General features: G+C 37.9%; 1 protein-coding gene across 1 annotated transcript in view; it reads left to right on the forward strand.

The window, feature by feature from the left end:
- The window catches only part of efcc1 (EF-hand and coiled-coil domain containing 1), a 35,882-nt gene extending 21,250 nt beyond the window's left edge, over positions 1 to 14,632 (forward strand). The window contains exons 3-8 of the mRNA XM_030133565.1: positions 1,845 to 2,002; positions 3,852 to 3,987; positions 5,298 to 5,454; positions 8,320 to 8,478; positions 12,666 to 12,735; positions 14,017 to 14,632. Of these exons, the coding sequence (XP_029989425.1) occupies positions 1,845 to 2,002; positions 3,852 to 3,987; positions 5,298 to 5,454; positions 8,320 to 8,478; positions 12,666 to 12,735; positions 14,017 to 14,150 (814 nt within the window). The 3' untranslated portion in view covers positions 14,151 to 14,632. The remainder of the gene's footprint in view (positions 1 to 1,844; positions 2,003 to 3,851; positions 3,988 to 5,297; positions 5,455 to 8,319; positions 8,479 to 12,665; positions 12,736 to 14,016) is intronic.
- Positions 14,633 to 15,524: the final 892 nt, after the last annotated feature.

The following is a 15,524-nucleotide window of genomic DNA, read 5'->3' on the forward strand; positions in this document are numbered from 1 at the left end:
ATTACTATGATCTATAGTGGGTCAGACAAGTATAATAATAACATAATAACCTGTAAATAATGACAACTACAATGTGTTTTCTTTGTTTTAGTGTAAAATTGTAAAATTACATGAAAATCTTTACATTTACAAATTATCCTTTAACCAAAAATGTGAATAACCTGAACAAATATCAACAACCTGAAATGTTTCAAGACAAGTAACTGTAATTTTACCAATATTCTGCCTGTTACTAAGTGTATTAAGTACTGTGGCCGTAATGTATCTTTGTAACATTAGGCCATTTATTTAAGATGTTTATTTTTTACTTTTCTCTCTGAACGGTTGGCAGGTCAGTCCCTCTTTCACATTTGGATCACTGGCAAAAGCACCGACGCCTGTCTAATGAAAGAGCGATCAAATGTGGTCTCCGCCCGCTGTCGACCACAGTCTGACCACTTTCAAGTTTGTCTGTCCGTCTGGAACTCTTTCAGGTGTCTCTGCTCATCTTGTTGAAACCGGCTGCCACATAACAGCCGGCAAGTTCTTTTTTTGTGTGTCTCTTTTGACAACCTTAAAAGCCCCTTTTTGTCAGTATGGACACAAAGACATTTTTACCTCTATACATGCCAGCCAAAGGCTTTTTGGCCTGGCTACAGTATTCAGCAGACACAGGCTGCAGCCTCCCTTCAACCTCTGTCAATTAAAGTTCAATTAGTCACACCGAAGCCTGCGTTTGAAAAAGCCCCGCACTAGTTCATTCCAGAATCAGAGTCTCCACAGCAACCGGTTGGAGTTTTGTATGCATTCACCACAGCGCAGCAGCTACACGTTTGGTCCGACTGCAGCAGCTGCTGGTCCGCCTTGGCCCCCCAATAACTCAAACATGACTCGGCCTGCTCTGATTGATTGCCTGAAATCATGCTGCAATTATTGACTTTCTGTGAAGTCAGTATTTTCTCCGTAGTTTTTGCACAAAGAAAACTATAGTTGTACACAGATGCAGAGTTTAATGTTGTCTTACTGCATAGTTTGCTTTGTGCCAACAGGATATAAGCATGAGCACACCGTCAGTTTTTTTTTTTTTTTCAAGCTGCTGAAAACCTTTTCGAAATGTTCACTTTTTTGTTTTTTTTCAGCAAGACATCATCATCTGGAAACACTTACTCTGTGATTTACGAAGGCCCCTAATCGGATTTCCCCCCAACACAAAAGAGCAGACAGCAGGAGAAAACCTAGCAAATTCAAACCATTACCCAACGATTGATCCGCAAACTGCAGGCTCAGGTTTTTTTCTTCAGGTTTTTCTTGAATATACCCATGACGTAGGGAAAATCAGGACATATGGACATATATAAAAGTCACATGCTTTCTTCATCTGCAGATAAAAAGACATGTCACAGCGAGCGTGGAGTGATGTTCATTCGTTCTGTTTGCATTTTGTTCAAACTAATGTCAGCTGCTTTGCTCACATGTTGTAAGCGAACTCCTGCACTAATAGCACTATTCTACCACTGACCCACTTTACTGTAAAAATGCCTCAGAGATACAATGTCTGGCTTCAATTACCCCACCCAGATTTGGCATACAACATCACAGGCCTCTATAAAATTATCATGGCGGTTGTAGATGTGGCTTAATATACACTGCCTTGTGTTACTTGATATGTTCTCTTTGATGTTGTCAAACGGTTTGGACCGAACACATCTCATCTGTGTAAATGTGATGGGTCGATTTTTTAGCTCCTTTGTCAAAGTCAGTTAACGTGCGGAGAGATTCACAGAGGCACCAACAGGGTCATGAATTTCAATAGAATGTGTCCTCGAACAGCTATTAATATAAACCCGAAATGTGCTGTCTTTCAGGTCCGAAGTGTCAAAACTACAACTCCCAAGCAGCACCAGAGCAGAGCAGCAGCAGCAGCTGAGCGGAGGCAGCAGTAGGATGGGCCAGAGGTGCTGCTCAGACTCCCAACATGACCGCTGTTCACCGACGGGTCAGGCAGTGACGACCCCGGATAAAAGTAAGGGAAGAAAGCTGTTTTCAGGACTCCTTGCTACCGTCAGCTGTGGCCAGAGGCGTTCTAGTTTCAGCTTTTTGGTCCATCTCACAATATCTCAGGGTGTGTTCAACTCAAGGATAAAATGTTCAGGCTTTAGTGGTTGAAGGTCAAGGTTACAATGACCTTACAAAGCACATCTTATCAGAATTCATACACTACTTAAAGGGCTCATATTTCTCTAAACCCACTTTTATTAGTCTTTGGTTCATTTCTTTGTGTATTTGGACCCTAATAGTTCATACAGTTTGAATTTGAACCCTCCAGGTGCCTCAAAACTGTTTTTATATTCATTCCGGCAAAAATTGAGTAGCTTTCTACAACCTGTTTTAATTCCCTCTTAATTTGTTACATTTTACAACTACTTCCATCACGACATTTGCACATATCAGGTCCAGACTTCAGACCAACATTTCTCCAGTTCGACATAATTGTTTGTCAGCAGCAGCGGTTGTAGTCCAGACTGAAACTAGAAGCACTCGGAGAGCGCAGACCTCCGCCAAGGCTGATCAGTGGCCCCCCCTGTGGGCCCCCCCACGCCAAGGAGGTTATGTTTTTGCCAGGGTTTGTTTGTTTGTCTGTCTGTCTGTCTGTTTGTCTGTCAGTTAGTGTGCAACATAACTCAAAAAGTTTTAGACAGATTTTGATGAAATTTTCAGGGTTTGTTGGAAATGGGCCCCCCCGTGGGCCCCCCCACCCCTGATCACCACCAAAATTTAATCATTTCTTCCTTATCCCATTTCCAACAAACCCTGAAAATTTCATCAAAATCTCTCCATAACTTTTTGAGTTATGTTGCACACTAACGGACAGACAAACAGACAGACAGACGGACAAACAAACAAACAAACCCTGGCAAAAACATAACCTCCTTGGCAGAGGTAAATATGTCCAAACTTGGAGCCCATTACCTTAAATGTTCAGTTGTTGGTTGAACGGGACAGAGCAGCACAGCCAACAACCTGGAGGGGGCGGGGCCTGAAGTGTCTCATGTGCATTTAAAGGGCCAGCGCTCCAAACCACCTTTCTGGTGTCATTACTCAGAAATAGGGTTGAAGATGGACCTGTGGAGTTGAATGAATGAAGAATTCAGACCCAAGCAGAGCATTTACAGTTTATGGAGACCACAAGGAAATGTGGGAAAATGAAGAATTCCATTTAAAAAAAAGCAAAATATCACTCCTTTAAATAAAACATCAAATAAAAGAGCAGTAGGATAAAAGCAGTGAGATTTCAGATTCCATTGTGTCATCATGATGTTTTGCAAAAATGACTATTATCTAGATTATTTTAAAACATATGCAACAGTGTTCAAATTCCGAAAATTTCGTACTTATATTAAAAGCAATGATATTTTTTAACATTACTTGTATCATTAAGGTCAACAGAGTAAAATGGGATGATCAGGGAGTGAAATTACTGCATACATTTAAAAAGCGAGACCCATAAGTGTGTGTTTTTTGTATGAAACATAGCTACAAAATTAAACTATGATCTCAATAGGTTCAGTTTAATTTTACAGTTTCAGCTCTCATTTTGTATTCACATGTATCTATAACAAAGCGTGACACAATAACAACCTCTTCATTTGGTATGTGAAAAGCTTAATTTGTGATGATTAATTTAATTTGTCGGATAAATGGATTATATTTCTACTGTCTAAGCTGTAACACCACAGTTTGAAGAATAATGCAGCCATAGTCCCAACATACAGATTTCTACTGCAGATTTCTACTGACAAGTTCTCCAAATTTGTGGTTTGTGGAGTGGATTGTAAACGTATGTTCAGTTACAACGGCGTGTTGTTTCCCAGTGGAAGAGCAGCTGTTTCGTTCAGTGGAAGGCCAGGCAGCCTCAGATGAGGAAGAGGACAAGTGGACCGGAGACCAGCAGAGGCAGGTGGACGAGGTGAAGAAGATCCTAACCAGGCTGTCCTGCTGCGGAGAAAGGTACAACACCATCGTAGTTATCAGCTCCTCAGCCGACAACATCCCAGAAATTTTTTTTTTGGTTAAAGCAATAAAGAAACAAATCTACCTTCATACCTAACGGTATCAGAGGACTGACAGATGTGAATGACTAGAGGTAGAACAATATATTGGGTCGATATATTGATTTTTTTTTTTTTTAAATATCAGCTATCAGCCTTAATTTTTTTTTTTTTTTTTTTTTTTTTGAAAGCAGATATTTGGTCAGTAGTAAAAATGTTATAAGATATTTGTTCAGGCACCTGTGTGGGCAGCACTTGAAGTTCAATAAATGTTAAAAGAGTACTATGTGTATGTGTATTAATATTTAATTTATATTGCTGCTTAAACATCTTAATTATCTGAGTGTTTCAATTGTATTTTACGGTCAATGTGTTTATTAAAAAAAAAAAAATTGGTCTGAAAGGGCTCATATTTCTCTAAACCCACTTTTATTAGTCTTTGGTTCATTTCTTTGTGTATTTGGACCGTAATAGTTCATGCAGTTTGAATTTGAACCCTCTAGCTGCTGCAAAACTATCTTTAGATTCATTTGGCAAAAATCGAGTGGATTTCTACAACCTGTTTCAATTCCTGCTTAATTTGTTACATCTATGACTAGTTCCATCTCCACATTTGCACATTTCAGGTCCAGACTTCAGACCATCATGTCTCCAGTATTTCTCCATAATTGTTTGTCAGCAGCAGCAGTTGTAGTCCAGACTGAAAATATGTCCAAACTTGGAGCCCATTACCTAAAATGTTCAGTTGCTGGTTGAACGGGACAGAGCAGCACAGCCGACAACCTGGAGGGGGCGGGGCCTGAAGTGGCTCATGTACATTTAAAGGGCCAGCGCTCCAAACCACCTTTCTGGTGTCATTACTCAGAAATAGGGTTGAAGATGGACCTGTGGAGTTGAATGAAGGAAGAATTCAGACCCAAGCAGAGCATTTACAGTTTATGGAGACCACAGGGAAATGTGGGAAAATGAAGAATTCCATTTTAAAAAGCAAAAAATCACTCCTTTAAATGTCGGCCTCAAAAATCGGCTGTAGAGATCGGCCATCAGCTGACCAAATTTATAAAAATTGGCATCAGCATTAGAAAAACCCATATCGGTCGACTTCTACATTAACACACATTCATATCAACAGGCTACTACTGCTTTACCAAAATTTCAATAATTTGGTGTGGAAGCTCAATCCAAAGCCGTCCCGGGTCAGATAGATACAGATGTCTTATATAATCATGTGAGCTCATCATCTGATCTGATCATTTTGTGCTTGCTCAGGTGCGATGACAAAGCTTTCAGGAAGTTGATGTCAAACTTCGGGAGTTCGAGAAGCGAGGAGAGCTGCAGCGCTGTGGTGGAGCTCCTGGAGAGGGTGACCAGGTTACATAAACAGCTGGACCTGAAGGAGAGCCAGGCTGAGATAGACATGGACCAGGTACAAAACCACAGACCTCCATCACACCAGGGTGGGCTGCTGCACCTTTAAACACTCCTCTCTGGACAATGTTGTGCCATGCTTTACATCTGAAGTCTCTCTCTGCGGCTCAGTGTACAGTGTTAAACTCGATTAGAGAGGACTGCTGAAGGTTGTTATGAAAGTGGAGGGATTGAATGGGAAACCACAGCGAGCAGTATGATCCTGGACCGAACCAAACCACCGTCAGCGGCTACAGACCCTCCATCTGTGTGACTGACTGTGTGTGTGTGTGTGTGTGTGTGTGTGGGTGGGTGTGTTCGCAGCTGTTTCTCACTGGAGCTGACCACAGAAACACCCCACCCCCCTAAACCCACCCTTGTCCCGCGTGACACTTAGGAATATCATAAATTAAAGCTCTCCGTTCCACCCGAGTAGTATTTTCACAACACAGGAAGAGCGGCAGAAGGGGGAACTGTGACGTAATGCCTCCCCAGAACCTCTCAGCGTTCAGAGAGGAAAGCTCAAACTAAACAAAGCGGTGACTGTGAGGCTCTGTTTATGTGCAGGATGTGTGGGGTGAGACCTTTGTCCTTCACTACGCCATGACGTAAAGGTGCACTGTTGGGATTTCCACTATTTTTGGCAGACACCGATCAACTCAGTCAAACCTCAGCCACTGACACATATTTAAACGGATACGTGTATATTGTATTAGAATATTTTTCACACACGTTAGCAGAAAATGATATATTATGAAGGATCTATGTCAGTTCTGGAAGTCACTTATGCATAGTTTTATAAATATCTCCACACTTTGGTACTTTTCTGTCTCAAACTCAGGAAATGATCAAACCCAGAACCCAAAGTGTGTGTGTGTCCACAAATTATTAAAAACACTCCAATACTGAACACTATTTATACTGAGCCGTATTAGTCTGTTGCAGTAAATTCTTACTAGATGACTAAATGTGCACGGAGTGATGAAAACAGTCATCGGCTCACACACATTTGTTTCAAAATTTCAATGACCACCTGTTCTACAAATGTAGTCTGTTTTAAAAAGACACACTACACATTTTGAGGCTCAGTTTTAACAGACATCTACTTCAGGATTGAATGGAGAAAGAGAGAAAAGACAGGTCGAGTATTTTATGTCGTGTATTTACTGGTGCTCGACTGCAGCAGATTTTACAGGTGATTTGTCAGTGTTTTTTCCTTTGTATGTTCGCTGTAGATTGAGCACAGCATGGTGTCAGCTCCATGAAATGTACCATATGGCCCAAACAACAATTAGTTTAACTTGGCTAAAACGAAAAGTTTAATCCATAAAGACCCAAACATCCAACACCGACCAAAACCATCTACTGATCTAAACCGTTTAATACCTGTTGATCCACTACTCCTATCAATGCATGTGAATAACTGGTGTAAAATGCAGCTCTTCATCTTTTCATGGTCATCAGATATGACCCATTTGGACATTCAGAGGCTCCATAGTTACCGTGGAAACACCGTCATCTTCTACAACATTGATTCACCAGTAAAACCCATAGAGTTGAATCAATGACAGTGGATGGACACAATGGGTTTATGGTCAGTTAATGATATGTTTTAGTGAAAAAGTCACTTTTTCTTCAATTTTCTCTGTTTTTGATAGAATAACCCTCAACTTTAATATAAGCTTTTATGAACATCTGCATGATCAGTAAATTAAATACAGGAAAGTACCTTATTTGTCCTGATAAAATGCAAAATACAGAGCATAATATTCTAATAAATGTTGATAAATGTCTTAAGAAAGGTTAAATATAGAGAACATTTTATTTGGGAACTGCCACAGAAGTAGCACTGGGACTTTCTGGGTTAAAGAAGCTAGTGGTCACCATGGCTGAATTAAAATGTTGTATCACGCAGTGTTGTATTGGCATGTAATTTTGAGTAATACAGTATGTGCATATGGTTTTATTTTAGTTGTCCAGGTATAATGTCAGGTCACATATGAAACTATGTATGTGCTATGTACTCTGGTGATTATGGTTCACATTTCATCCAAAATGTAGATTATCAGTGGCAGCGGTCATTTAAAACCTGAGGGGAGTTTCCCAACAGTCAAGTGAAACACTGCACAATAATAATAATTAAAAAAAAAAAAAACAATTTCATCTTGTTTTCAGTCAAGGCGAACGGTGGAACAGACTTAATCAAAGTCACATTACACCCACATTTTCTAAATATGAACTGTATATAAAAAGATGTTGGGTACCAGTGTGCTGAAGGGTGGATGTTTGTGTTGTAAGTAAGTAAAATTTATTTATATAGCACGTATCACAGAGAAACCTCCCAAAGTGTTTTACACATTAAAAGAACTTGCGGCATTGTACCCGTGGTGCCATTGTATGATAGCATGAGAGGCTAAAATCACCCAGTATACCTCACAACATTTGAATATGGACATAAAATTGTGCCTAGTAGATAGTCAGGTAATGTTTCTATTCATTTGGCGAGTTTGGCGGCGACTAGGCCTGTGAAGGCTGAGGAAAACCCATACAAACACCCTCCTGTGCTGCAACATCGACTGGACGGATGGACACAGAATGTGCATTATATAGTAGGATACAAGACAGCAACACGCAAAAAAAAAAAAATACAAAATGCTTTACAGATTAAAAGACATAAGACAGCAACACACAAAAGGAGTACAAGGTGCAAAAATATAAAATATGAAATTCTAAACTACCCAATAAATTCAAGGAATACCCATAAAAGCAATAGAATAAAGGTGCGTCTTCAAAGTGTCCAGTGAGGCTGCTGCTCGTAGTTCAGGTGGAAGGACATTCCACCATCTGGGAGCCACTGCTAAAAGGCTTGTGTCGTGTCCTCCAGATGAAGGAGTCCCTGGTGCAGGAGCTGCAGCAGAAGGCAGAGGAAACCGAACTGCTTCAGATGGAGCTCCAGATGCTGGAGACGGAGAGAGTTCGTCTGTCGCTGGTGGAGGAGAAACTTCTGGATATTCTGCAGCTCCTCCAGCAGCTCAGAGACCTGGTTAGTCTGAGCTCAGTGGAAACTGTGCCTTGCATTGTAGCGTTGAATGTACGTTTATGATAGATGAGAATTAGCTCTGACATTTATCGTATAAGATAAGATATGTCTTTATTAGTCCCATTAGGGGAAATTTCAGTATTTACCATTTTTTACTGATTGATTACATTGATATCAGACTATATTGTATTATATGACGTAGAGGAGTGAGAACCAGATTGGTGTAAGTAACATTTTAGAAATGGGTGCTTCTATGAAACTGGTCCTAAAACAGGACAGAGGGGCTAAAAATTCAACCCAGATCTAGACTACTGTTATGAAGCAAGTTTGTAAGCACTTTGGGTCTATTTTAAAAATAAATACTTACTGAGATAAAAGAGAAACTATTTTTCAGATAAAAACACATCTTTATATTATTTTTAATACAAAAATCCATATGTCACACGATAAAAAGGACATGAAAATTATTCACTACTATTTTTTTGAATATCTCTTTATTCTCTCACAGGTACATTTTGGGAATCAAACTAATTATGCAAGGCAGAGTGTTTCACAAAAATGACCGTTGTTGCAAAATCACTGGCAATTTATATGCACTTAACTGGGCAGGTTCTGCATGTAACACCAGTGGACCCCATGGGTTCCACACCAAACCTAGAATGAGACTGAGATTGCTGAAAAACTCCCGTGTGGATTAGAAAAACCACTAGGATCGACACATTTAACACAGTGTCTTTATTTATAGTCTATAGAAGACCATTTACACACGTTTTCACATCTAGTGCACTGACACCTAGGGAGATTTAATGTCCATATTTGGGTCCTTTTTTGGACCCAATATTTGATTAAAAATTCATTAATTATGGGATGGCTCAGAGCAAGAGTATAATTTTTTTGCATTTATCTGAAGTCATCATTAGGTCCATCCTGGGGGGAACTATGTCTACATTCACCTTTTATTATTGGGTCTAAAAAGATGGAAAAGTGACAGATACCAAAATAAACCCAGTTTCATAGAAGCACCCATGTATATCCTGTTCATGCAGAAAAACACTGAACCAGTTGGTGCCAAAAGGGTGTAATTGATATTGGACATTGTAATGCTTCATTCATTATTACCTCATGCACCAGATGAGAGAGACATTGGTATCAATAAGGCAAATGTGTTTTTCAAATCTTAAACTGTAGAGATAATATTTTTGGGTGGATAAATGATCAAATAGATATGACGTGGTGCTACAGATCCAGGTACAGTAGAATTTACATATTCTGCCCATTTCTGCATGAGTGTTTTTCATCTTTCCGCATGTACGATAGTGAGAGTGAATGATTGTCTGCGTTCACATGAAAGGCCTTTAATGAACTGAAAACCTGCTCCACATGTAGGCTCCAGATGACATCTGTGTTTTTCTAAAAAGAAAAATAACATTGTCAGGATGGTTTTCACAGAATGACATTTTATCAGAAACAAGCAAATGAATGTTTTTATAATATCCTGGCAGAGGAATGATATTGGTTTCATTATATTAAGAGGAAGATCACTTACGCAACTTTTCAACATAAAGATATTTAGTCTAACTTGATTAATTGTTCTTTTATTGCTTGTAATGAGTGTAAGTGCCAGGTAAAATTCCTTTTGTCACATCCAGGGAGGAGTCACATGAGAGTGGTACGTCAGCAAAGTAGTAAAATCAGCTGTTCTTCACCTGTTCACTGGAAAAAATCCAAATCTTACTAAGTGTATTTTTCTCATTTCTAGTCCAAATATCTCATCACACTTAAAATAAGACAGAATCACCTAAAGAGTAACTTTTCAGCGAGATATAAGAACTGATTTTTAGACAATAGATCTGGGAAAATCTGATTTCAAGAAATCTTACCAAGATAATTTTCACTTGTTCCACTGGCAGATTTTTTTTTGCTTAATTCAAGCCAAAAAAATCTGCCAATGGAACAAGTGAAAATAATCTTCTTGAAATCAGATTTTCCAGATCTATTCTCTAAAAATCAGTTCTTATATCTCGCTGAGGAGTTACTCTTTAGATGATCATGTCTTATTTCAAGTGTGATGAGATATTTGGACTAGAAATGAGAAAAATACACTTGGTAAGATTTAGATTTTTTTTTCAGTGTTGAATGAATGAACTGAGAGGGTGAAGGGGGAAGGTCCTACTTTACTGACCGCTTAAAAGTATACTGTCTTGGACGTTTTTAGGTATTGTCGGATCATTTCACTGCTTGTGTTTTTAGCCTTCATAATCATGTGAAACAACATTCCTCTGGAACTTAGTTTTTATTGTTTAGCAGTACATCCAGCAGGTAAAGATTCTTTTTTTCCGCTCGCCTAGCCTCTTGGCGACTACACCACTGTTTTATTAAAAGTTGGCCAACAATGAGCACAACTTTCTTCCAGTAGTATTTTAAGTTTCCTTTTTTAGTGGATAAACGTTTACTCTACATTTACAAAACCTGGCCATCAATGACAGATATTTTTATTGCATAATTCAAGACAATTCATTAAAATTTAAGAATATTTGGCTTCTTTCTACCCATAATGCATCAGGTCTTGCAAAACTGCCGTATTATAATATTATTGGACCAACAGTTACTCTGATTCTCACCTGTAATGTTAAGCAGGGGTGTAAGAAAATATTGGTTCCGTAATATACCACGATATTTCACTTCATGATACTCTATCAATATTAAAAAGTACTATATCGATATTTTTAAGTATTTATTCAAATGCAGACATGGTGGAGGTTCATTTTTGTTTCTTGTTTTTCTTTTTTGTTTATCACGCTCTTTTATTTCTATATTCACATGAGTATTTTTGCTCTGTTGTTTGTATACCACAAAAATAGTATTGTGATATTGCAGGTCATACATGTAGTTTTTAAAAAAAAAAAAAAGATAACATTTCAAGCATCCTGAAAGCACTTTTTACTGTCTGAAAGAGGCAGATGTTAGTTTTTTTTATTGGGAATGCACAAAAATAACGTTCTAATGTTAGATCATTCAGGGACCGAACATTATGTATTCTTTTCACAACTAATAGAATATGAACATTTAAGTAGGATCTTAAACTGTAATGTCTGTAAAGCATTATGTGTTTATTTATTTGTGTTTGTTTTGTACTGGTGAACCCACCATTTAAAACTTGATTTGTCCAAATGCTGCACTTTAAGTTGTTCCAGGAAATAATCTTTAAAAAAAACCAAACAAAAATATCGCCCTGTTAACAGTATCCTGATATATCTCGATATATCGTGTTGTGATCCTAGTATTGTGATTTGTATCGTATTGCCAGATTCTTGCCAATACACACCCCTAATGTTAAGTAATTCCTGCTACTTACACAGGAAAAATTACTGAGCATTTTTTTCCAGAGTCAAAAGTATTTTCTAGAGCTGAAACAATTAATCGACTCAAAGTGATCCAAAAAAAAAATCATTCAACCACAATTCCCCTGAATCAAAGCTTTGTTTCCTTCATTTCTCTGCTGTTAAACATTGGTTCCACTGTTTTGTTTCACACGGACACTTATTGTGACGCACAAAGAAGCTTCAATTCAGGAAAACTGCAATAGAATATTTCCCTTCAATCAATTCAAGTGGATTAATCGAATCGTGAATTTTTGCATTCACTTCAAGCACCTAATTGATTAATCTTTTCTGCTCTAGTATTTTCCTCAAAAAGAGTAAATTTGGCTTTATATTGAGTTTGGTGAGCTCTACCCAAAGAGTAACTTTTACTCTTTTTAGAGAGGGACCAAATATTATCTGAGTAGAGTAAAATTTTCTTCAATATGAGTACATTTTACTCAGGCAAATGTCTTGTGTAGACTCAGAAAACACAGTCATTTGTCTGGTTTGGGACTAAAATCCACCCACACCGGAGTGACTTTCCTGGAAAAACACATACTTTGTGTTCATGCAAGGACAAACCTCCACGTGGAATTCAACTGACAATGTGATTTCAAACAGAAACTTCCACTTTTCCCCCGTCGAAGAAACCAACAGATGTCTTACTTTAACAGAAAAGGGCATTTTTGTCGTCCAGACTTAACTGCGTGACAGTGTTTCTTATTTGGGAGCAAATTAATATCTCTTGTTGAACATGTGTGAGAGCTTTGTGGTTACTTGCGGCCTGTAAACTGCCTGACATCTGAGACCGGCTCTCTTTTGTTTCAGAATGTGTCCCGTCGGTCTCTGGGGAAAATCTTGCTCAGCACTTTGGAGTCCTGCAGTGACCCCCAACATGGTTAGCACTAACTCCTGCCTCTAGTAAAATCAATAGAGTTCTTGTGAAATGTGATAATGAACATTTATACCCAGCCAGCATGTCCATGTGGGCCCCAGAAGGGTCACAATTGGGCTGCATATAAGGGTCCCATGTGGGTTTGTCTGCAGTTTCCATGGTGACCCCACATGTGTTTGCCCGCATCAAAATCAGACTCAAAATCAGAATCAGAATCTCTTTATTGTCACTGTGCCAAGTACTATGAAATTGAGGCAAAGCTCTCAGGTTCAGTGCAAAAATTTACAGACAGACAACAAATATGAGTAAAACAACAACAAATATGAGTAAAACAACAACAAATATCAGTAAAACAACAACAAATATCAGTAAAACAGCAACAAATATCAGTAAAACAACAACAAATATCAGTAAAACAGCAACAAATATCAGTAAAACTACAACAAACATCAGTAAAACAGCAACAAATATGAGTAAAACAACAACAAATATCAGTAAAACTACAACACATATCAGTAAAACAACAAATATGAGTAAAACAACAACAAATATCAATAAAACTACAACAAATATCAGTAAAACAACAACAAATATCATTAAACTACAACAAATATCAGTAAAACAACAACAAATATCCGTAAAACTACAACAAATATCAGTAAAACAACAACAAATATCAGTAAAACAACAACAAATATCAGTAAAAGGCACAGTTATTTACATTAAAAAATAGAAAGTATTGCAAACTAAGATATTTGTAAAACATAGAATTTAAGTAGTGCAAATAACATGAAAGAAAAATATTGTGGGATGAATTTTATTCTTTTATTTATTTAATTAGGAAAAAAATCCCATTGAGATTAAGAACCTCTTTTCCAAGGGAGTCCTGGCCAAGAGGCAGCACAACACACAACATCGTACAGTTACAGCATAAAGTTACAGCATACAATAATTTACAGGACCAGTCAGCCTATGTAAAACACGTGCAAGTCACTGAGTTATTCTCTAGCACTCTGAGTTTGGATTTAAAAGCATTCAGAGAGATAAATCGTGTAAAGAATTAGAAAGAGATATTCAGAGCTCTAATTTTGATCTGGGCAAACACATGTGGGTCACTATGGAAACTGTGGACAAACCCACATGGGACCCTTATATGCAGCCCTAATGAAACCCTCCTGGGGCCCACGTGGACATGCTGGCTGGGTAGTTATCGGAAGCACTGAACAGATTTAAGCCCTTGTCTGTGAAGAGATGACCACAGCGGCCACATGTGTTTCTGCGCAGGGAAAGCCCACATTTTGGAAGTGCTCAACGCTCTCTATCATGAACTGACGGCCTGTGAGGTTCTGTCCACCGGTGGACCGCTGGAGAGGGCGCAGAGTCAGCAGTCCCTCAACGCCCTCATCATCTCTTGCTGAACATGACTGCCTCCTGCTGGGCCCGGGGACGTCCAACACTTCTGCCTTTTTACAGGACACTGTTATTATAGTGATCAGGAAACAGGCAAATGATGTACATAGTGTATCATATTGTAGCGTTTATACTCACAAGACCTATTATCTTTTAAGGAGAATTAGCCTAGAATGCTAATTAATGTAGCAAAGGACTTTATTACATATTACTTATGCATTTTTCAGAAACTGTCACTACCCTATTTGTCCTTGAAATCTGAGGGGGGGGTTTTCCACGTATGTGCAAAACTTCATATTCCTGTCATGAAAATTTCACAGTAATCATGGCAGCTTCTAAGATTTAAAGAAAATTAGTATTCATGTGACCTTTGGTTTTAGTAGTTTTATAATAAAAATATTAGACCATCAAAAGTCATCAAAAACAATGGTTATGCAATCAAGTATTAACCCCTGTGTGTATCATGTGACTAAAACAGAAAGAAAAGAAAACATGGAATGCCTAAAAGCACTGTTTTTGTCAGTACAATGCCATAGATATTGATGTAAGAACTGAAGTGATTTTGGTTTTTATCAACAAAACATGTTAAATGGAAAGATATCAGCTCTGAAATTAAACTACTATGAGCTATTTTTGTTGGTATCATTATATTTGTCCAAACAAATGTACCTTTAGTTGAAGCAGGCATTAAAATGAACAAGAAACTGAAGAAAACAAGGATGCTTGTATACTTAAATATACTTTTGAAACAGTCAAATCAGCTTATTATGCTAAGAGCAAATAATGTTAATTATTCACTTCAGTTTGGTTTAAATACATGAATGTAAAACAGTATCACCACAGCATCAGCATTTCCGGTAATGATAAGAAGAAAAACAAGAAGATACAGAACAATAATATTTTATACCAACGAATGCACAGCAGGTAATATTAACCCATAAAGACTCAAACATCCATCGCCGACCAAAACTATCTGCTGATCTAAACTGTTTAATACCTGTTGATCCACTAATTCTATCAATACGTGTAAATAATTGGTGTAAAATACAGTTTTTCATCTTTTCATGGTCATCAGATATGACCCATTTGGACATTCAGAGGCTCCATAGTTACTGTGGAAACACTGTCATCTTCTACAACATTGATTCACCAGTAAAACCCATGGAGTTGGATCAATGACAGTGGATGGACACACTTGTTTTTATGTTCAGTTATTAATATCTTTGCTAAAAAAGTCACTTTTTATTCAGTTTTCTCTGTTTTTGATATAATAACCCTCATCTTTACTCTGAGCTTTTATGGATTTCTACATCATCAGTAAATTAAATGTAGGAAAACACCTGATTGAAAAAATGAAAAATAAACAAGATAATATTACAATA

Source organism: Sphaeramia orbicularis, chromosome 5 (genome assembly GCF_902148855.1).
Source record: "Sphaeramia orbicularis chromosome 5, fSphaOr1.1, whole genome shotgun sequence".
NCBI classification, from domain to species: domain Eukaryota; kingdom Metazoa; phylum Chordata; class Actinopteri; order Kurtiformes; family Apogonidae; genus Sphaeramia; species Sphaeramia orbicularis.